At 43.0% G+C, this 22901-nt stretch overlaps 3 protein-coding genes across 3 annotated transcripts; 1 reads left to right on the top strand and 2 right to left on the bottom strand.

Moving 5' to 3' along the window:
* Window positions 1–541: 541 nt before the first annotated feature.
* PIGW (phosphatidylinositol glycan anchor biosynthesis class W) lies at window positions 542–2189 on the bottom strand. The gene is given in 7 exon segments (XM_040532241.1): window positions 542–579; window positions 581–610; window positions 612–1076; window positions 1078–1823; window positions 1826–1904; window positions 1906–1965; window positions 1967–2189. Coding segments are annotated over 7 exon segments (1518 nt in total). The 5' UTR covers window positions 2072–2189; the 3' UTR covers window positions 542–546.
* A 372-nt stretch (window positions 2190–2561) lies between these two features.
* On the top strand, window positions 2562–21051 carry MYO19 (myosin XIX). The gene is given in 37 exon segments (XM_040532242.1): window positions 2562–2775; window positions 2955–3085; window positions 4925–5069; window positions 5834–5856; window positions 5858–5906; window positions 5909–5981; window positions 6216–6298; window positions 6301–6329; window positions 7099–7197; window positions 7199–7232; window positions 7448–7514; window positions 7884–7921; window positions 7924–7988; window positions 8165–8219; window positions 8222–8263; window positions 8767–8848; window positions 9248–9282; window positions 9285–9326; window positions 9527–9625; window positions 9628–9697; window positions 9984–10057; window positions 10151–10177; window positions 10180–10268; window positions 11970–12063; window positions 12066–12085; window positions 12485–12661; window positions 13537–13683; window positions 14164–14271; window positions 15202–15272; window positions 15673–15731; window positions 15734–15781; window positions 17658–17821; window positions 18306–18435; window positions 18622–18707; window positions 19041–19115; window positions 19118–19348; window positions 20259–21051. Coding segments are annotated over 36 exon segments (2871 nt in total). The 5' UTR covers window positions 2562–2775; window positions 2955–3073; the 3' UTR covers window positions 20388–21051.
* A 59-nt stretch (window positions 21052–21110) lies between these two features.
* ZNHIT3 (zinc finger HIT-type containing 3) lies at window positions 21111–22665 on the bottom strand. The gene is made up of 4 exons (XM_040532936.1): window positions 22618–22665; window positions 22002–22159; window positions 21837–21916; window positions 21111–21612 (listed from the first exon to the last, which is right to left on the bottom strand). Exons 1-4 carry the CDS (start codon window positions 22663–22665, stop codon window positions 21422–21424), a joined length of 477 nt encoding a protein of 158 aa, XP_040388870.1. The 3' UTR covers window positions 21111–21421.
* Between the last annotated feature and the right edge of the window lie 236 nt (window positions 22666–22901).

Below are 22901 nucleotides of genomic sequence, written 5' to 3'. Positions count from 1 at the left end.
GCACTGGGGCCAAACACGTTTTTAACTATCCACTCATCCAATAGATTTTATATAAGAATTTATATAAAGAATTATTCTTATCTATTATTTATGCAAGGGCCAGAACTAGCTAGATCTTGACACAGCTAAGTCTGTCTATATATAAGTACTCATTTTCTTACTTTTCATCTGGCTTCTACTCTACATGGTGTTATCAATCTTTCCAGCACTTGGATATAAACATACCTCCTTGAATCCGCAGTTCGCTAGCCGTAACGTTACTCTTCTGCATACATGTTTACAGAAACAGTACAAGTATTCAGCAAATGATCTCAGAAACCAAGTTTTCAGGAAAGTGTGCAACATCTCCAACAGGTAACAGTACAGATAGTATAATTTGGTAAAACAAAACCTAAAATAAATAAATACGTATAAATAATGATTAAAACTGTCATAAAAAGCTGTTATAAATACTAAGTTATAAATATTGTATTTACATATCATTAAAATACAGATTTAATTAAACACTAAATAAAGTTTAGCTAGTCCTCTCAAGACAGGGTGGAATCACCAAAATTTTAATACTATATTTTTGGCATTGCAATGTATACATAATTAAACAGTTTAAAAAACATATACAAATGCAGTATACATAATGTAAATGCAGTCTTGCTGTGGATTGTATCTATCGTTATATTCACAATACCAGTCATAACATTTGCAAGCAAGAAAAATAGTAACTGATTTTTATTAACGGCACTAATCAGGCAAGCGTGCGACAGCTCACTTTCCCTTCTGATAGGTACAGCCTCCGTTTCATCCTTTTTACTGGCGTTAGGGGGCTTTGCAATGCTCCAACAAGAGGGCACACTGGAGCCCTTCACGAGAAGCTTTGTGAACACCAGCACGAGATCAGTCACTACGAAGAAGACAAAGAAAGTCAGGCAGTGAGCAACGACCCATATGCAGTACGACAGATTGGCCAGCCGGCGGGACACGGGGTCTGCGTGTGCTTGTGACAAGTGAAGAAGTACGAAGAGCACGAGGACGGTCAGCAGTAAGAAACAGACTGCTTCCATCCAGTCCTTGACTGAGTTTTCTGCGCTTCATCAGATAGAGCCCTACTTGCACGCTTGCCATGTATATGGCTAGATATCCAAAGAGAGAGAGCAGGCCTTCCCTGTTGGCACTGAAAAAGCCAACCCTAGTATCTTTGCCATTGCTGCCATGCAAGACAAATGTCTTCAGAGAGGTAATGTTAAGAATAAGCTGATAAAGTACAGCGAGATTCATAGCCACAATCCAAGATTTATTTTTTGGAATTATGGCTAAAAGTAGAGATGCTGCAAGCCTCACAAATGCTAAGGTAAAGAAAAAATTCCAGTGCACTCCATACTCTGAAGTATGTTCGTGATACTCGATAGATTTAACGCTAAGGAGTCGTCCAATGCCAAGGAAAATCAACGGCCAGATGGAAAAAAAACTGCTTGGCCGATGGGAAAATTTTGGTTGCATCACATATGACTTTTGTCTAACTTCAGGGCAAACAAGAGCATTACCGAAAATGAAAGCTCCAACCCCCAAATCCATAACTCCAGTTCCATAGGTCTCAGCTTTGGCATATCGCCTTGGGAACTGTGGGAAATCCACTGCTAAAATACCGATCGATGTCAGCACGTTGACATAAACACGGAACGCAGTTATTGCTGGAATGTATTCTGAATCCAAGTACGTCTTCTGGAAGTCTTTTACAATTTGCCTGAAAGGTGCTCTGGTATCGTGTTTTCTTTGGCTGTATATTTTAGAAAATATTCCTGCACAGATGGCTGCAATGATGCTTGGCGGAAAAAGATGATTGGAGACAGGACTGTACAGGAGAACAGGAGAGGAGATACCAGCACAACAAAGTCCAGCAGGCAGGCTGTATTTCCTTGAACTTAGAGGCTTCCCATGGTGCAGGTAATACAAAATCAAGAGGAGTCCTCTGCCAAAGCAGACAGAGCGGAGCTAGAGGCAAGCCCAGCGAAACTTCCAGCAAGCTCGTTCCGTTCAGGTTACTGATAAAGGCTTCTTTCAGCTGTTTTTGTGACATCTTCTTTCTTGTGCTGAAATCAGAAGCATGAATAGAGTCAGTGGGGAAGGGAAGGGAAGGGAAGGGAAGGGAAGGAAGGAAAGGGAAGGGAAGGGAAGGGAAGGGAAGGGAGGGAAGGGAAGGGAAGGGAAGGAAGGGAAGGGAAGGGAAGGGAAGGGAAGGAAGGGAGGGAAGGGAAGGAAGGGAAGGGAAGGGAAGGGAAGGAAGGGAAGGGAAGGGAAGGGAAGGGAAGGGAAGGAAGGGAAGGGAAGGGAAGGGAAGGGAGGGAAGGCGAAGGGAAGGAAGGGAGGACAGGGAAGGGAAGGGAAGGGAAGGGAAGGGAAGGGAACGGAACGGAAGGGAAGGGAAGGGAAGGGAAGGGAAGGGAAGGAAGGGAAGGGAAGGAGGGAAGGGAAGGAAGGGAAGGGAAGGGAAGGGAAGGGAAGGGAAGGGAAGGGAAGGGAAGGGAAGGGAAGGGAAGGGAGCCCGTCCCAGACCCCACCTCAGCGCCCCCGGTCCCCTTCCTCCCGCTGAGGGTAAACGCGGGCCGCGCTCCACGCCGCACTTCAGCGTTGGGCGGCAGCTGCCGATCCGCAGCGCCCGATTCGCCACGGGGTAGCCCCCGCCGCGGCTCCGGCTCCGGCTCCTCCTCCTCCTCCTCCTCTCCTCTACTCCTCCTCCTCCTGCTGCCCTTCCTCCCGCCGCCCCGGCTGCCCTCGGCCCCGGTGAGCGGCCCCTTCCCCGGGCAGGGCCCGCTCTGCACGCCCAGGGCCGCCGCCAGCGCCCCGCGCCTCCCCCGTCAGAGCAAGCCGCGAACCGCGCCGAGCAGCCGGGGAAATCAGCAAATTCCCGCAGTAAAGCGCGACCGCAGCCGCTCTGTGGTAACGCCTCTGTTTTATTTAAGGGCTCCTCGGTGTGATTTGGATGCGGGACCCCAGGGCGAAGGCCACAACATCTCAGCGCTCCCGCGTTCCCTAGGGTGGGACGGACTGACCCGCAGCGCCGCGCTGGGGAAGCGCCAAGATGCCCAAGCAGGTAAAAAGGAAACCAGGAATTGGGTTTGCTGATTAAATTTTTACTGCAGGGATGGAATTGTTGGCTTGTTTCCGGGCAGTTAAGATTAGGCAACTGCTAACGTATATTCACCCCTACTTCAGGAGCTTGGCTGGACGTATTAACCATGTGGTTTTGAGCTGCGTTACTAACACCAAGAAGTGACGTTTGTTATGCCATTGGCATTAACGGGGCAAGCATTAATACGTGTAGCAAGTGTATCCTTAAGGGTAGTTCTTCAGCAGAATGAACGAACGCGTGAGCCGTGCAGTGTAGCTGTCACAAGTCCTATTTTCAAATACTGTTTTTCTTCTGGCTAAGCAATCAACATTTCTTCTCGAACGAAGAGATGTTGAGCAAAAGGGTGGAGGCGAGCAAAAAGGAGCTCTTTCTCAGGTCTTGCAATATCAGCGGCACAATAGGCTCCTTAAGAACTTGTTTGGTGCCAGAATAATACAGCGAGCACGTGAGAAGGCAGAGGAAGAACGGGCAACTGGCAGAAACTCATCTTGTCCATGGGGTATTCCATAGCTGCGTGTCTGTTCTCTGTGAAAGCAGCAAGCTTCTAATGTTCATTCAGAGAACGACAGAAATCACTTTGATGGCAAAGCTTAACTACGTTGCTAAGCATTTTTTTTCCTTGATATGTAAAATTTTCTGTTACTGGAAATTAGTATCTTATGCTGTCTGCAAAAGATAATAATGCTCCTAAATGAGTACGTTATTCTTGCTGCTTTTTTAGAAATGTGTTAATGGGGTTTTGTGGTATATTTTCCTCTGGTTAATGAGCTTAGCTCATGTAGTGAGAATGCTGCTAACTGAATTTAGCACTTTTTGTGCATAAACAATGTGATACTGTTCATTAACTTGGTTAACTTGTAAAGAATTGCACAGTTATGCTACTAAATACGAATGAGTAGGGTTACTTTGAAGGAGTTTCTGTCAAGGAGAAGGGGAACAGCAAAGGAATACCCAGAATGTAAAAACCAGGACTGGTGTCTTTTCCCTTCTATCCCAAAAATAACAAGCAGGACCTGAAATCTCTTCTAAGTTTTCCATTACGTTTATGCAACAAATGTGTCCTTCCAAATAATACTGTCAAGGACATGGGAGCCCAGAGGCTAAGATTTAAATACTTTCAGTGATTCAAAGGGGTCAAATCTTTACCTAATAGTCTTCACCTCTTAAAATGCTACTGTTTCTTTCCCCTGGCTGCAGTGCATGCACTCTGCAACATCAATCTTGGGGCTCTCAATCTCTGTTGTAAAAATGAAGGTCTCTCCCAGGAAAACTGCTGTTGTGTTGGACACAGTAGCTTTCAGCTTTGCCTTAGCCTCTGCAGCTAGTCCTTCCTGCTTCCCTCTGCCCAAGGCAGCATTTGCATTGAATGCATGACATTCATAGGCTTAGAAATATACCATTTAAGAACACTGCACAAGTGTATCTGTGCTGAATGACCCGGACATTTGCTAGCACTGGATAGCGTGAGTTTACGGGCACGTTCTTTCCGAGTGCCTTCGCTTACAGCCAGAATTGCCAGCAATGAATTCAACCTACAAACAGTGTTGTCTGCCTGCCAGCTCTCATATGCCAGATAACACTTTCTAAAAACAGACTACACCATGGGAAGCATTGATGCAGGGCGAGGACATTGCTTTCAAACTGGGAGGAACAGGAGCTCAAATATACTAAGTTATGATTCCTGCTGAGCCTGAACTTCTGTTATATGGAAGCAGTAGAAGAGCTATAACCTGTGGGGGATGAGGTGAAAGTCCAGCTATATTCAGGCTTGGACTGGTGCTGACCTAACATCCTCTCTAGGTAAATGGCCAAAAAGAAGATTCTGTCATCCAGAATGACCTCAGTGAATCATTTGAAGAAGAGGTTAGAGCTTTTCTCAGCGATGAAGAGAAGCTGCATCTTTTTGATGACCTCACAAAAGTTAATCCGGTGACGATGACAACAGGTAAGCAGCCTGCCAGGAGAGGCATCTCCCGAGGAATCACTTTCCCTGGTGTCTGCCAATACATATCATTAGTGTTCTCACCACATGCATATTATCATAAACAGTAGTTAAATATTCAAAGCCTATTAAAATTAACTTAGTCACGTTTGTCTTGGTTGAATTTTTCTTTTTCAATACTGTTATAGTAGTTAAGCCATACCGATCTCTCAGCAAGTTCTGCCTGCAGAACTCATATTTGTGTTGTTGCTTCAGGTAGCATGGGGTTGTGGTTGAGACTTCATGCTGTTGAAGGACTCTTGGATGACCTTGTGATTGCAGTTGTGGTTTATACGAACATATCAGAAAACAAGGCTCTGACATAGATTCAAAATATGCCCATGAAATTAGTTTTGAAAAGTAAACTTCTCACTTGACTTTTTAAAAGCCCTTTTGAGACAGCTAAGACCTGTTCCTAGTGTAGACAGGGAATTATTGCCTCTATCTGTTCTGCAAATGAATGGCTTTGCTTTTTTAGGACTTAATGTGGAAAACCTCGTACAAGCACAGGATTTAATGAACTGAAGAGTTAACATGCCTTAAGCTTTTAAAAACACGGGCAACTTTTAAAGGCATTTTATGCATATTATATCTATAGATCTTTCTTGATCACCTTCCGATTCTCTGTTAAACATAATAGATAACATTCTGAAGATTTTGTTACAAATAGGAACAGGAAGAGTTGAATATACTTTTCAAAAGACACTAATAGAAGGTGTATCTTTCAGTTCTGAAATGTCTTCAAGCAAGATTATACTGTAAAATTGTTTTATACAAATGCTGGCTGCAGCCTGGTGGCTTTAAACCATTTCAGCCTATCTCCTGCCTCTATTCACCTGAGCTTATGAGGGAGTACCATGTTGCAGTTCGCCCCCAGGTAATCCTTATGTTTGAAATAATTGTCCTCCTGCAGAACCCAGATTTCAAGTTCTTCAAAATCTCTACGTGAGCAAAATAATTCTAAAGGATAAAACCCATTTCTACTGAAATACTAGTTCTACTAAAAGAGCAGTACTATTTTCAGATAAATGTGTGAAGACCTTTGCTGCCCATTGCTGTAGAACTGTGTAATTACTGTTCTCTTAAACATGAATATTCTGCTTTACTGCCAGATTTAAAACCTCACATCTTCGCAGTGGCTGAACAAACCTACAGAAATGTTCAAAGCCAGATAGACCCCATAAACCAGTCTATAATGTTAGTGGAGAAAGTGGTGCTGGGAAGGTAAGGAAATTTTTTTCTATTGTCCTGACATTGTTTTATGCTTTGAAATTTGGTAGTGATTTGTAGCACAAAGTATTTCAGTGAGCGAGCAAAGAAGAAGGAAAAAAATTTTCTGACAGAGCATGTAGCCAGTCTGCTCTAGCAAGATTCTCTTGAAATATGCATGAAGCATTAAGTGATTGCTGCAATCAAATAGACTCAATATAACTACTCTCTAGGTAACATCTGTCACTTCTGGAAGGGCTATATTTGGATCATTTGATAGGAATTGCACCTGAGTTAAAGTCTCAGCTTAGGCTGTTAGGGAGCTATTATCTCAGCAAACCCTATATAAAGACTTAAAAGAGGTAGGATACTTCAGATCCTATCTGTATCCCTTCTGTATGATCCATTCCTATTCTGCAAAATAACTGAGGATATTTTTAAGCCTGAGAACAAAACGATTTGCTGAATGTTAATGATTCAAAGTCCATTTACATTCAATTCATGTTAAGGTACTAGCTATTAATTCTAGCTGAGCTTCCAGATGGTTACATCTCAGTAAAACCGCTGTTCAGCAAAGCGCTTCAATAGGATTTAGATGTGTCTGCTGTACGTAAGGATATGCACAGAAAGTTTCTGCTGAACTACAGCTATAAACCTGACATAGTTACTCTCTAGCATCACCGCCAGCTGCGTACTGTGTTTTCAGAAGCTAGCACTGTTTCGCTAACTGACATAACTAATAACAGTAAAAACAAAGGCCTACTGTCAAGTCCGTCTCTTGCAGACCTGGACATCTCGCTGCCTTATGAAATTTTATGCTTCTGTTGCTGCTTCAGTTACCTCCCCAAAAGACAATGAAACTGTGGAAAGGATAGAGAAGAGGAGTGTTGGATTCCAACCCCGTCATGGAAGCATTTGGTAAAAGTACCTTTTTTACAGCAAAGACAAGTAGTGGCCACGGTGGGAATTTTCTTTGTTAATATACAAGTCTAAGCTACCTCTCATTCCTCTCCTTAAAAGACAAACTCTTCAAATACTGGAACTGTATACAACTCCACTTAATGTCTGTATGTCCCGCACGGAAGAGTAAAACCACTCTGATTATGCTGTATGTGTCACTGGTAATTTCACAGGAAATGCATGTACCCTGAGGAATAATAACAGTAGCCGTTTTGGAAAATATATCCAGCTTCAGTTAGACAGTGTAATAATTACTGCTTAAAAAGCTTATCTACTGTCTTCTTTCTTTAAATTTTTACAAACCTATTTCTAAAGGTCTGCCAGATAATATTCAATGTCTTTAGAAAATATTTTGATCTGCTGGCAGTTTACATTATTATTTCTTATTTTTTTCTGCCAGCCCTCATCCTGATATCTAAAAGAGAGAAATGGAAAAAAACAAGAGATGCATTAAGAACTCTGAAATAAACTATTACATTAAACTTGCACAAAATGAAGGTGGACTGCAGGGCATTCCTAGTCAGTCTGTATTGTAACAACAGAACACTTATCAAATGGTGATGGGAACTTTGTTAAAATCTTTGCTCCTTTTTTTCTCCCCTTCTCCTCTAGATTCCACCATCTGAGTAGTGCCTCCATTCAGACTTTCCTTTGGAGAAGACAAGAGTTGCCTATCAGGCCCCCAATGAGAGAAACTTCCATATTTTTTATCAGGTGTGTTCAATTAATCTTGCTAGGTATTTTTGACAAACAGTGGGTATGAAATCACCAGATTTAGCACAGTTGCAGCTTCCAAATTAAATCATACCCCGAATCCATTATTCTTCCTTGTCTGTGAGATGTAAATACCAAAGGCAGAATCCAGTCATTACCTTGTTTTCTGTCTCCAGATCACAAAAGGTGCCACTGCAGAGGAAGAGAGGCTGGAATGGAACCTTCCAGACGGGCTGACTACCGCTGGCTGCCAAATTCTGAAAGAAATTTAGATGGTAAAGATCAATTTCACAGACTGGCCGTTAATAACAGCTGTAACTTTGAAGGAAGGCAGGCAAAAATGCGTCTGTCCCGTTAAATCCCATGACCCAGGTTGATCAGGCAACAGGCTCTTGGTCTGGCCTCAACAAACATTTTCCAAAGCCAACCAGCATTAATGTGATTTGGTTTTAAGTTTGCGTTTGCACTGTTAATGGTTTTCACGTGACTTGAAATAGTGGTTTCTGGCCTTGCGAATTTGCATCACTCTGTGGTTATGTTTAGAAACTGTCTCATCTTTGGATGTGCTTCAGCAACCTGCTGCCTAACTTCCAAGTCCCGCAGAGTCGGTGTTAAGCCAGTGACTTGGTTCTCCAGCTCGTCCTCTGGGATTTACCTAAAGAGTATCTGGCTTTCTTGATCTCCTCTGACAATTCCAGCTAAACTGGACGTGGTGGAGAGTGTTCTGCATGCCTGCGTGCATGGCTTCCTTTTGAATAACAGCTGTTTGGCTTTTCAGAGGACTGCTTCGAGGTGACCAGGGATGCAATGTTTCACTTGGGCATTGACCGCTCCACGCAGAACAATATTTTCAAGGTCAGGTACAATGCATGGTCACCACGAGGCTGACGATGATGTTTAGAATGTCTTTTTAGTGTGGGATTTCTACAGAAGTACATCTGTATCAGTGTCCAGAGCATGGGTTGTTTGGTATTAGATGCAGCAGTATCGCCTGGCGAGCCCTGCAGCTACACATGATGTTGCATAACCAAATATTAGTTTTTAAGTAAAAGCCTGCACCTGTGAGCTTCAGATTTCCTTCAGTAGTGCCGCACTAGGAATTACTGTAGAAGCTTGGAATCTACTTGCTTTTTTTTGTGTGTAGAAATGTTTTGACTTGCCCTGTTCATGTGGCAAGGGCAAGGCTAAGAGGATGCTGCCTTGGAGGAAGAGCTCTGTTTTAGAAACTCAGTGCTTGATTATATTGCAGGTATTGTCAGCCTTCTCCATCTTGGGAATATTCAATTTTCTAATCCACTGACGAATCTCAGCTTTGTGAACTAGATGACAAAATCAAAGGTGAGGCAACAAGCATGCCGTACTCTAAGAGTACTTTCCTCCCGGGTTTGGGTAAAAAGATCCAAAATCCCCACATTTAAGTTAGTGAGTTCACAGAAGTGCCGTTTTGTGGTATCATCTCTAGACCTTCCATAACTTTAAAGGGGCTGCATTCATTTGACACTCCAGATAATCTTCCAACATTTTCTTGCCTGAATAAGATTTTGTGAAGATCACTGGAGACTTGCTGAAGATACCGGTTGAGGAGCTACTGGAATCATTACGAATTCGAACAATAACTGCTGGAAAACAACAGCAAGTCTCAAGAAGCCATGCTCTAGAGCAGAATGCGAGACTAGGAGAGACTGCCTCGCCAAAGTGATCTACGCTAAGTAAGGCCACGCTGCTGTGCCATCCATTTAATTTTTGTGAGGGAACAGGGAGGTCAAGGAGACTTACTTTCTCTGGCTTTTGCTTGGACACAATACTAGTATAACCCTGCCTTTCCTCCTGATACACCCTTGATTCAGTCACACATACTGACATAGCTTCAGTATCTAATAGATTTTCAGAGAACTGCTGTTTAATGTCAGCCAGGCAGCGTGTCATAACTTTTTTTGTTGGATCAGTACGAAAAGCAAGCTCTTTTCCAACTAATCCAGTTGTCATTGTCTGCAGATTATTTGAATGGCTTGTTTTGGTCATAAAACGAAGCATTTATGCAGATACGTCAGCGTGGACCAGCTTCATAGGTACGGTTATTAATCCCCTGGTTTAACTGAGTACCATAAGTCCTTCAACCTACTCCTAGACCAAAATGCACTAGCTTACCATATTCTTCCTAGGTTTGTTGGATGTTTACGGTTTTGCAGCCTTCCTGAAAACAACTTGGAACAGCTTTGTATTAACTATGCCAATGAGAAACTGCAGCAGCACTTTGTAGCACACTATCTGAAAGCACAAAGGTAATATTCCACTAAGATCCAAATGTCAAATATCTAATTTTAAAACAGCATCTTTTGTCTCTCTAATTGCATTTGTGGTCTGGTCAGATTGCAACCTTTCAGTTAAGCAAATAATGCCACAAAAACAGTGGGATGTGAGTAAAAATTGCTTTTTTTAAGAAAGAGTGGGGCAGTTGGTGGAATGAGACAGTTAACTCTTCTGGGGTACTGGAAACCTGTTCCCAGTTACATAGCTCCATTGGCTCTGTGGCCTGTTAAACTCTTTGCATTCTTCTCAGAGAGCTGAACACGTAAAACTACATCGTGACTCTCTTGGAAGGTGCTGCTCATAACTGTTCACTAAGTATAAAGTTTCTAGACCTGGACTTAGTGCCAGCACAGAAAACCCAACAGAATCTTGTAATGTGAACATCACTAGTACCTTGTGGAGGCCTTCTGCCATGGGAGAACAGCTTCATAAACCCAGTTGTCACGCCAGTGCCTTTAAGGACAAAAAGATTGCACATCAGCTTTTTTCTTCAATGAGGAAGTACAAGACTTGTCTTTCACAACAGAGAAGGTATCTGCTCCATGCTAAATACACTGCAGTCACCTACCTAACTGGGCATGCACTGCTAATTCAAGTTCTCATCTGAGTGCTCTGAGAGCTACAAAGCCCCTGCTAGACCTGGAGTGCTTCTCTAATAGATGCACTTCTGTCCTGGTTGAATTCCTTCACATTACACATGCATTACCCCAATGATCTTTGCCATTAACTGGAATCTGGGATATTGTTTTCTTAATGGCACCAACATGATGGCACCTTCTGCCTCACAGCATAGTTATATCAATTTATTCAGGATAATAGCACCTCTTTGCCAATAATTTGTGCTTTCATATGCCTTTTTTTTTTCCCCACCTACCTTCGTCAGTATGCCAGGGGTTAATGGTCAGTGAAGATGGAAACCAAGTTCAAGCACACGGTTACTTTCCTTGAAACTAATTCACGACCTCTGCTTGTAGCACTCCTGCCAATTCCTGCCTGCCCTCTTACCTCTCTTGATCTGGCTGTGTCCCAAACCATTTGAATGCCATTAGTGGCTATGCTGAGCAAGCTCTTGGCAGGAGACTTTTAAAATAACTGTCCAGGGCTTCTGCTTGTTAAGCACTCCTGACAGTTTGTTCCGTAATTTGGCGTAAATATTGTACAAATTGTTTCAACTGATGCCTTTCTCCATTTCCTTTTGGATCAGGCTTTGTTTAAATGGAGCCAAGTTAATAAAGTCTGGCACACAATGGTAGGTTTAGGGCTATGTCCCAGTCTAAGGAATTCTGTGCGTTCCCTTGCACTTCAAGGGAAAAACCAGTACAGCCAGGAGAGGCTTAGTGTCTATTTGTAGTGTCTGTCTCAGTGTCTTGGCCTCTGTTTACTTTGTAAAGCAGCTTTGCAGGTCTCACTGATAAATCTGTAAATTTCCCAAATGATGAAACAAACTGTTCCAATAGGAGCTGCTGCCACATACGCAAAAGCTACTTGAGGTAAAACATCCTCAGCATTTTTTTTTCTTAAGATTTCCATTGAACATGAACTGGTCTTTGAATAGGCTGAGTCTGTGATTAACTTGTTAAACAGTAACTGCATCAAACTGTGAAAAAAAAACAAACGTAGTTATTTGAGCTCTAGCGCCCTGCTGCAGAACATCCAGTTTCTCTCTTACTTCAGGAAGAATATGCAGCTGAAGGTCTACAGTGGTCTTTCATAAACTACCAGGACAACCAGAACTGTCTTGATCTAATCGAGGGCAATCCTCTCAGCATTTTTCTTTGCTGAATGAGGTAAGTGCACACCTACAGTCCTAGTGCTTCTGGCCTAGTTGCTTGCCTTCTGTCCCAAGCCACTAAAGAAAACATGAATACTAAATTGGTATGAAACTTGCCAGCTACAAAATTTCTGCAGAGCTTACCTTTTGAAACTACATGCTCATTACAATCATGACATTTCTTTGTTCTATTCAGTCTTTTTTTTTTCTTCCACTGATCCAGGATGTTTTGATTCAAACATGAAGCCTCAATTACATTTTTTACCCCACAGTATTACAGGGCTTACATACTAAGAGCAATTCTAAAAGCAAAATGGCTATGATTTTAATTTAAAGTGTTTTGGCTTTTAATTATTAAAGACAGCTGGTTTTGACTAATACAAAATGCTGCAATTTTGTCTTGTCTGTTATGCAGGAATGCCGTTTGAATAGATCCTCTAACCCTGACCTGTTTCAAACTCGGATTGAGAAAGCCTTGTCTGATAATCAATGTTTAAGTCGAGACAAATTTAGCAAGAAGCCTAACTTCATTATTTCACATTATGCTGGCAAAGTCTGCTATCAGCTGGAAGCAATGGTGGAGAAAAACAAGGTAGATGTTTTCAGAATCAGCTGTTTCAAAACAAAACAAAACCTTGTAGACCAAAAGAAATTTTAAATTAAAACATCACTAGCATGTATATTCAGCAATGTTTACTGAATTTTCTCACCTCACTCCAAATAAAACCATTCAGGCCATGTAGAATTGGATAATGTTCTTAGTCTGGTTTTCAGTGAATGGTCACTGGCGCAAGTAAAATCTTTTTTAACAGACCTTTCAGCTGGAAATCAGGGCTTCCTCTGTTCCTGAGACAATGCAGAAGTGTTAATGGCATCAGGGCATTTATATAGCCATAAAAATAGCACTTAGCCTCATAAAAAATTCAGATAAGTTTATGAGAAACATGAGCATGGATGTCACCATTGAAAATTTTGAAAATACCAAGAAACTCAAGTTTTGGCCTCGTTGTGCTATCACAGGACAAAAGAAATAGTCAGTAGATATGAGAGTCCTGTATCAGTTCTTTCATAATCAGAAATTACAGCAAATGATACTATGGTGATGGAAAAAAATAGCAACTCTAATTTAAAAGGAAGACTTTCTAATATTTGTTGCAGACTGTCCAATTGGGATTAAACTAGTCCTTGGATTTCTAGCTCATTTAAGTTGTATAAAAAGAAAAACACTAGGAGCAGTCATACATTTGACTAGATTTGCTAGATGTTTTGCCAAACTATTTTCTGTTCTCAAATCTGACTATGAATGAATGTATATACTATGTATGTAGTCAGATTTGAAACTACAGCTGCGGTTAAGTCACACTTGGCATCAGAAATACTATTCCATTTATTTATGTGGAATTTTTTGTAATCTTCAAAGCTTTCTGCATAAGGCCAAATGCTAATGAGTCACGTTTGTGTTTGCAGGACCCCATTCCACCAGAACTCATCCATGTTTTGCAGAATTCTAAGGACCCTTTGCTCCAAAAATTATTTCCTGTGACAGAAAGGAACCAAAATAATGTCAGAACCCAGAATAGAGCAGCTGTTGTTACAGTGGTGTCAAAGTTCAAGGTACATTCTATTCAAGTTTCTACTTTCTACTGCTGTCTTCATAAGTAGATGAGAAAACAATATAGTCGGAACCAAGATCAGTAAATGTTATTAACTGAGATGGATGTAAAACTGAAGTACTGTCAGGCTTCTGATATTCTCTGGGTGTAGAGTTTTAACTCACTCCAGTCTTACCTTTTCCTTTAACAGTTGCGCATCCGCTTTTATTAAGCTTCTTCCTACTTGTTCTTCTTGATGGGCTAGCTTCAATTGCTGTCCCTGATACAGTTTCAGAAACTTTCTGAATTTACTATCAACAATTTTTAAAAGCATCCATAGAGTGATTTTTTGCTCGAGATGTCCTTAAAGAACAGCTCTGCTAACACTGAGTCTGTAGAGCCATTCTTGCAAAAAACAGTTCGTTTTTCTAGAAGAGCTGTGATTAGCTTAACTACCTGTGGAGGAAGAATCCCTAATTATACCTGTGTTTGTTTTCTGCAGGGTTCACTTGAAAATCTCATGCAAATCTTAAACAGCACCAAACCGCATTACATCCGATGCATCAAGCCTAACGCTGACTGCAAGGCACTGACTTTTAGAAGAGAAGAGGTAATTCTTCAAAAGCCTTTCCTCACTGAGTCAATGAGAGGCTCCCTAGAGACAACATGCAAGGCTTTGCATTCGGTCTCAGATGATCTTGATTTACTTGCAAAGCTTTTTTTTTTTTTTTTTAAACAGTACATTTCAAAGAGCTTTTTCTCATTTGCAACTTCCAAGATAAATGTCCTTTCAGAATCATTGATGATGCCTCTGAAATGGCACCAGTAAGCTCAGCAGCTTGTTCAGATGCAACTTACTTGTTGCTCTGTGAGAAATTCTCTTACCAAAGTGCTCCTAGGTCATTTGGAGAGCTATCTTTGCAGTCTGCAAAGTAGACAAGGGTGATCTGGCTGTTGGCTGCCCTGGTCACACAGATATCCTCACAGCGCATACTCACAATAAAAGTTTGCTTGCTTCTTCTGGTGTCTGGTCTGGGAGGACTGCCAAGTTAGATGAGATCAGCTGACAAGCATGTCTTTGGGAAAAGAACGGCAGATGCTAAAGCTATAACTAGAGAACCTTCTCTGATGGGAAAATAAACAGCTGAGGCAGTGCTGCATTTATTTTAAACACGCTGAGAATTTGCTGATTGCACACTAGTGTTAAAATACCAACACTGGGTTCTGTTCTGTTGCATTTGGTCAATGCAGGGTATGTGGATACCACAAGAGAAGGCACAAGCGGATTTTCCCTCCGTATCAGCACTGCCTTGTCCCTGCTCTGGCTGTTACACAATGCAGTAACTCAGTAGTCATGTAATCACCTTGTCTACCCTCTCCACTTGTTCCCTGACTGCCAGTGTGGTGAGGCATGCCAGGCACACACTAGCTGAGCTGAATGTGGCTTGGGTTGAGCACATCCCATGCACAGCTTCACTGCAGCTTCCACAAAGAACAAGACAGCGTTTGCCTACCTAAACCAACTCAATTTATGTCTCAGGTTCTCAGCCAGCTTCAGGCATGTGGAATAGTTGAAGCCATCACCATCAGCGCAGCAGGCTTCCCTATTAGGTAAGTCCAAACTTCTTGGGAGATGTCTTGCATGATCAATTTCTATAGCAATTAGTGGTATATTATTTATTCAGAAGTATATTTATTCATGTTATTGACAGCTCAGCATTGACGGGGTGAAGCTTGCTGTTATCATAAACAAGCATAATTCCTGCCCAGTCTTTGTTACAAGCAAAAGTAATTGAATATTTTTGGGCAACAGACAGCCTCCTGAATTTCTGCAGCAAGTTTATAGTTTCTTTCACGTTGGTGACTACCAGTTGGTGACATTAGTTTATTTGCGGTCTATGAGCTGAGTTTTTGAAGCCATTCTGCAATTTTTCCCCTCAAAGGATAGGTTACTTACCAGATAGTAAATAAATGATACTTGCCTAGAATTAACCCTACTTTTGTCTATCAGGATCTCTTTTGAAAGTTTCACTGAACGCTATGAAATACTGAGAAGATCATGTGGGTACAATAAAACAGTGTGTGTGATAAAAGCAACTATCATACTGCCAAGAAAAAAGGTACGTTTCCTTAGATAATCCCTCTGCTGTAAAATAAATTACTGCACCAAGTTGCTATTATATAAATCAGATGCAATTATTACATTCAGCACTTAGCAAGACCATTATTCCGAAAATATTTTCCTAATTTATCTAAATTGACTTCAGTTTTTAATTTGCCTAATGCATATATATAGCACGCTCTTTTTAAGACAGCAAATCTTTCATCTTACCGCTGTTTTTCTGTGTTCCTCTTCAGTAGAAAAATTAGTTATGATGGTGTTTGAGGTTGCCCCCCGACATAATTTGATTTAGAGCTGTCTCTTAAGTAAACTTGAAAACCACTTACCTTTTTGCTTATATTCCTTCTCCTTCCTTTTTTTTTTTCCACCTTATCTTCTTGCCAAACACACTGACCTTCTAGCTTACTTGGATTCTGCTGCTTCTTCTGCTTTTTGCAAACTTCTATATGCAATTCTTTTTTCTAAACAAGCGAGGATGGACTTTAAAAAACGTAATCCAGTCTACCAGGTAATGTCTTTGGTATGAGCCCCTCAAAGAAGGAGCTCATCAGGTAATTACATTTAATATTGCAAGTTACTGCAAACCCCTTCCCTCTCCCAGATTAATCCCATTTTCTAGGGTCTGCTCAGTAACCAGTAGACGTAGAAAACAAAACCAGTAAGTACCAGCCTACTTCAGCTAAGTAAAATGGCTGGAAATCTGTTAACCTTGCCGAAATAGAATGAAGTGATGAAGTACAGGCTGGAAAATTACTTACACACCATATCTTTCTCCATCAATTAGAAACCCATTAGTTGAAATGCCTCATTATGATAGGTTACTACTCCTTTTTATCTTTAGCAGGTTATAAGCTGCAAACAAAATAAAACAATTTCCTAAACACATGGATAAGCTTTTGGTTCCCTTATCAGCCTAGCCCTAGCCTCATAGCCACCAGATGTCTTCCTGTAAGCAAGAATTGTTTATATTTGTTTTCAGTACCTTAAAATGCTCTCATCTCCTTAGAAATAAGTACAGCAGAAAAGCAAATAGTGTCCAGGATGGAAAGATACAAAGACCATCAAGTTCCGGCATTGGGCATGCAGAATACTCATGCAGCATTGCCTTGAGCAACACAATCTCTTTCAAGGACAGGTCTGAATTAAGTCTACCTCTATTTCCAAATAGGTTAATCTGGCTAACATGTTTGTCTCGTAATGTAAAAAAAAAATGTACTAGAAACATTTTTAATAACCTCTTAATGCTGCAATAAACTCCTGCTTAGTATGTGACCCTGATTTCTTTAGCTGCTTCTGATACCCTATTAAAGCTGTAGAATTGTGTAGAATTTGTTTTCTATTCCTGCATTACACAGTACATTAACACTATCAGTCTAACACCTTGCTTTTTGCTCTTTGTTACTAATAGCTTGGGGTTTTGGTTATTTCATCAGATTTTCTTAGGACTGAGCTGCTCAAATCCATTCTCAATTACATTGCTGTTGCTTTCTAACGTTTCCAGGTAGTATACTTTAAACGATGTGAGACAGCTGAGTCCTCCCCATACTTGTTTCATTGTCTAGATCTACCCAAAGTATCGTTATCTGTGCTAGTCTGAACAGGCTGCAATGGAGGCAACAAGACAACACCTGAGCACCCAAACTACATCCTAGTTTGAACACACTGAGCTGCCTTTCTAGTTGTTACCATATGGCAAAATCTATGCTGTTGCATTTTTTCCCTTATAGCTAGAACTAGTAATGTCTCAGCCATCACCTCCCCTACTCCCGTTGTAGGTGCGTACCCCCTCAGTGGCCAAGTGTCAGTATAAAGACAGTTACTTGCTCTTGATTTACAAGTTTTGCAATACCTTCTCTTCAATGCTTCATTTGCAGGCAAGACTGCGGTGATAGATGATGACAAAGCATCATGTTCTGTCATTTTTGAGATACTTCAGAATGTTGTTACGGGACAAACTGCTGCTGAGCCAACAGGGAAGAGATCAGATAACACTTCAGTGTACTGTGGCAAAACCAAAGTATTTATGGCTAATTCTGTGGTAAGCGTGTTATTTCTTGGCTAACAGTTCTGGAGCGTACTCATACCTAGTGCTGCTAGAGTCCTCTCAGTTTCAGTTACAGCTTCCCCTGGCTTCAGCTGACACACTTGGCTACTCATACAGGTCTAAGCAAATTCTTTTTGACAAACGCAGAGAAAGCACTTCTGCAAAGCTTGCATACTCAAGGGTGTAGCCATAAAAGAACCCCCATTCAGTGGAGCTAGTTTTAAGCCAGCTGCTACTGTGACTTTGGGAGCATCTGCTTTTTCCCCCCCAATACTCTTTTTCCCCCCTCAGACACTTACACTTTCCATTTTAATTTATATATCTAATAAGCATTAATGACATGCTGTCACTTCAAAATAGAAGCAGTCTTGGGACACTGAAATGTGTACGTAGGTTTCCAAAGAATAACAAATGATTGTAGAAGGGTTAAGAACAGCTGTCCCTGACTATTAACTGCAGGCTCGTATCCCCAATGCAGCTAGAGCAACTTGAAGCTAAGCGAGCAGAGGTGTTAAATGAGAAAGCATTTTGCATTCAGTGTTGCTGGAGAAGATTTAAACAGAAGAAACTTGAGAAGGAGAGAAGGTCTGCAACCCTCATCCAAGCAGGTAATTTGACAAGGGTGTGGCTGGGCATAATGCAGCAAGTAACATTTCAGCTACACTGGGTACTTAAAGAGGAAGAATGGATATGCTAAGTGAGCATGGAGAAAGCTTAACTGACTTCTCTCTTACACTGAGTGCAACAGAAGCTGAGATTCTTTGTACTCACATTTCTTTTAATTAAATCTTCAGCTATTCGTTCCTGGTTAGCCAAGAATCGCTTCCAAAGGATGCGCAGGGCTGCTAATGTTATTAAGCATTGCTGGAGGAAATGGAAAGTAAGTACGTTGGTGCAGGAAAGCATTAAAATTGAGTGACTGAGGCTTTGTACTGTTGGAGAAATAATCTACTGCTGTCAAGTAACTATACAAAACCAATACTGACAGTTCTCCAGAAACTCTTCTCAAGCTGAAGTGTAGATGATGAATGCTTGCAGGGTGGCAGCTGCAGAATAAACTCATTCCTAATTATCTTTATAAAACGGGAAAGCATCCCAAAAGGTGTCCTATCCTTTGATGGCCTATTTTTTAGACTCTTAGCTTTGCAGTTTTAAATTTTGTTCAAGATGTTGGAGAATCTTGTTTAGGAATACTGTTCTGCGTCTCTTTCAGGCAGAAATGGCTGCTTTGGCAGCAGCAGAATTGGATGAGGGTGAAGAAAAGCCACCGTTCTCGGTTCCTGGCACTACAGCAAGTCAGCCAAATCACCTTGCTCTTTGGAAACAACCTGGCCTCTACGTGCAGTAGTTCAGTTCTGGCCTCTTGGCCTCGTCCTAGCTGCTGCGCCTGTTACCGTAGCGGGACTCCGGAGAGACCTGTCCCTGCTGGCATGCTTGAAAGTACTTCAGGAGAGCGACTGCTACAAGACAGAAAGCAGTTTCCTTGGCTGTGGCATTACTTCCATTAGAGCTCTCCCACAGGTAACATACCTCACACCCTCAAGTCAGCAGCACACCTAAGCTCTCATGAGTTCAGGATCCTGTAGCAGTACTGACATGAAGTCTGCTATCAGGCTCCAGTCTTCCTTTGTCCACTGGGTTAGATATGCAAGGATGATTCTGACATCAATAGATCAAGCTAGACACAGGACTGAAATGAGACCTAAGCATGAAAGTGCTTGTTAGTCTGTCATAGGAATAAATGGATCAAAGCTCTGCTTCAGAAACAGACAGGAGAGGATTCAAATGTGGGCTCTGCTGTTATGTACTATGTATTTTTTTCTGCTTAGGGGAATTTGATTTGTACAACAGGAAAACACAGCAAGAAAAAGCATCCATATGGGAAAAAGATGCTGGCTATCCCAGTAATTCTGTATTAACATCACTGTGCAGATGACTGCACGCAGACTAATTAGGATGGAGGGTTTTCAGGGCAGAAGGCAGGGAACAACCCCCCAGTACTTCACCTCCTACTCACGTGCAGAACGGAATTAAAAACCATTTACTAAAAGCAAGCCACAGCCCACACCAGCTTCTCTGTGAGGCATCAACTTGTCCCTGTTTGTTAAATTTTTGAGCTTGCCTAAAATCATGCTTGCAAGACTATAACTTGTGCATGGTCACAATTACTATAACTCGGAAAAGCAGTACCAACTAAATACTCAGATCTTGAGAGTTTAAGCTAACTTCAGTGCAAGTTGTGGTATTGGTACTCTTCACAGTAATCATTTATCTTAAATCAGTTTGTACTAGGACACCCCTGCAGGTCTTCCTCTACCCTTAGTCATATTCAACAGTTGCTTGTGTACTAGGGCAGTAGTTAGCCTGAATAGCCAAACTAGCTCATAACCCTGCAAAGTATCAACTGACCTCTCCACCTCTTTCCTTCTAGGGCTCTGTCAAGTTTCACTGTAAGAAGTCTCCCCTGCATTACGCTAATGTCAGCCCCCACACAGCTGCCTATTCTATCACTGGATTTAACCAGATTTTATTGGACAGAAAAGGACTCCTTCCAACCTAAGTTTTGGCCATCTGCACATACCGAACCTTTTCGTTCAGGGAAGGACTGCTGCAGGCTGCTGCTTTCAAATTACTCAACGTCCGTATCTGCTGCTACCTCAGAGCTTTCTATAGTGACGCATTGTACATATAATAATATACTACAAACTTAGAATGCATGGGGGATATTCCTCCTCCCACACACGCACGTATTAGAGGAAATAGCACTATGAGAACACTCAACATAATTAAACTAGATCAAGTGCTTTAAACAGCATATACTTGAACAGAACTCTTCTGGCACTACAGGGGCAGAGCAAGAGGCTGGTAATGAGACAGCAAAAAAGGCAAACCTTTCTGATGTGTGCTGGATTCTTGTTGAGAGGCACAGCTAGTCAGACTAATCGCAAACATTCAGTAACCTGTGACTGAGGAAGTAGCAGTCAGCTGTAACAAAGGCAGACGTCTCAGGGAAAAGCGACACTGGACTGTTGCTTTTTATCTATAGGACCAAACTATGCGTGATCTCACAAGTACCATGTGTTTCTAGCACTACCTAGCCATAGCTGAGGGGCCAAAGTTCTCCTTAGGGGTGCCCATACCATCTTTTTGTTGCATACATGGGTCTTGAAAACATTCAGCTCTTCTGTGTAGGCCACTTTTAAATAAAACTGTTAAGTATCTTGTGAAGGTGTCTGACCATTCATAACAAAGGTAACAAAAACATTTCAGAACAGTTTGTGGATTAAGATAAATGCCGACATATTTAATATAATTATTATTGGGAAGCTGCGTTTCCCATGGTTGACAGGATTTCTCTACCAAAAGATTGCAAGTCCATAATATCAAATTTTCTTCCTAGTATCTAGAAATCTGTCCAATACTGTATCACTGTTTATCAACTCTAAATTAAAAATCTGAGTCCTGACATCCATGAGTGAAAGTGACCAAACCCAGAGGAAATACCTGGAATGGTGCACCACAGTAGCACCATTGCCGTAAGATCTCTTCTGTCAGAGGAAAAACTCAAGGAAAGCAAAACGTTCCCAAGGTAGCTCACTCAGGAAGAATGTTCTCCTTCTCTGGGGGTTCAACAATTCTCAAGCAGCAGTCTGCAAACTCAACAAATAGCGGCTCCTGCATGTACTTTTTCATGAGGGAGCTCTTCTCTTCTGCTTCATCAATCGTCAGCAGCAGCTGCCGGAGGTGTGGGTTCAGGAGCAAGCCTCTCAGTTCTTCAGATTCTCCTTCAGAGAAAAACAGATAAACGACGCTAATCCCGAGCGGTTACAAACGTTGTTTAGAACATTGTTACTTTGCGGGTAAATTCTCAAGGAGGGGTGGCAAAAGGGCAGGTATGTGACACGGGAAGCCTCAAGGCGAGCTGCAACCAGGACAAGCACAATGTCGCAGTAACACCACCCCAGCTGGCATGGCAGGCCCCCACCACCCCCCGACCCCTCGGGCTCACCCAGCAGCTTGAGCTTCTGCAGCGGCACGCGGTCCTGCTCGTCGTCCTCCGCCAGGATGTCCGCCACCGACCAGGGCTGCCTAGGGGCGGCAAGGAGAACCGGGGCGGGGGTACCCAGCCCCCCGTACTCCCTCACCCACCCCCGTGACCCCCCCAACCCCGTACCTGCGCGCTGCCCGGCCCGGCCCGCCCCTCGGGGCGCTGCCGGCCCCTCCGCCGCCCTGTCCGGCTCCGAGAGCGCCGCGGCCCCGCTCCCGGTGTCGATCCCGTCCCCGTCGCGGCGGCACCGCGCGCGGTGCGCCCTGCAGCACGGCACCGAGCAGCTGCGGGCACACAGCTCCCGTCAGGCCCGGCGGCGCCCCTCACGCGGGGACCGCCGCGGGCCCCCCCCGTCAAACCCGCCCCCCCCAACCCGCTCCCCCTCTCACTAGGCTTCAGCGCAGCGCGGGCACCGGTACGGGGCCGCCCCGGCCGCCCCGCACACCCCGCAGCTCCGAGCCGCCCGCATGGCGCCCCCGGCCCGCTCCAGGCCCGGCCTGCCCAGCGTCGAGCGCCGCCCCGCCCAGCGCCAGGCGCGGCCAGCACAGCGCCGAGCGGCGGGGCCTCGGCCCGTAGTGGGGCTATTTATTTATGGTTTTTTACACAAAACGCCTTTTTTTTTTGCTCGCAGCCGCTGTTTAGCGGAGTGTTGGGGTTGTTCCGTCTGGGCTCAAGCCGCTTGGAACGCCGAAATAATGACAAACAAAGAAAAAACTGGAAATAAACCCCTAAAAAGTCCAACTTCAACGGGGAGGCTGGTTGGGGTTGGATAGTGCCTGTGTGAGGCCATCGTCGCGGCCCTGTGGCACCACTGAGTAACACCTGAGCATAAATTAAACATAGGCAGGCTAATGACACCAGGATGTGACTGTGCAGGGGAGAGAGAAGACAACAAAGCACCGAGACCCTTGTGGGCAATGTCCCCCTTACCAACCACAAGCATTCATCTCCACTGGGGTCTGACACATTTATGACCCAGTATCTAATTTCCTTTCTGGAGAAGGAGGGAGGATGAGACCTCTTCCT

The sequence above is a fragment of the Cygnus olor genome, chromosome 20, assembly GCF_009769625.2.
Source record: "Cygnus olor isolate bCygOlo1 chromosome 20, bCygOlo1.pri.v2, whole genome shotgun sequence".
NCBI classification, from domain to species: Eukaryota; Metazoa; Chordata; class Aves; order Anseriformes; family Anatidae; genus Cygnus; species Cygnus olor.
The sequence above is the reverse complement of the archived record's forward strand: the minus strand, read 5'-3'. Positions and strand labels throughout refer to the sequence as shown.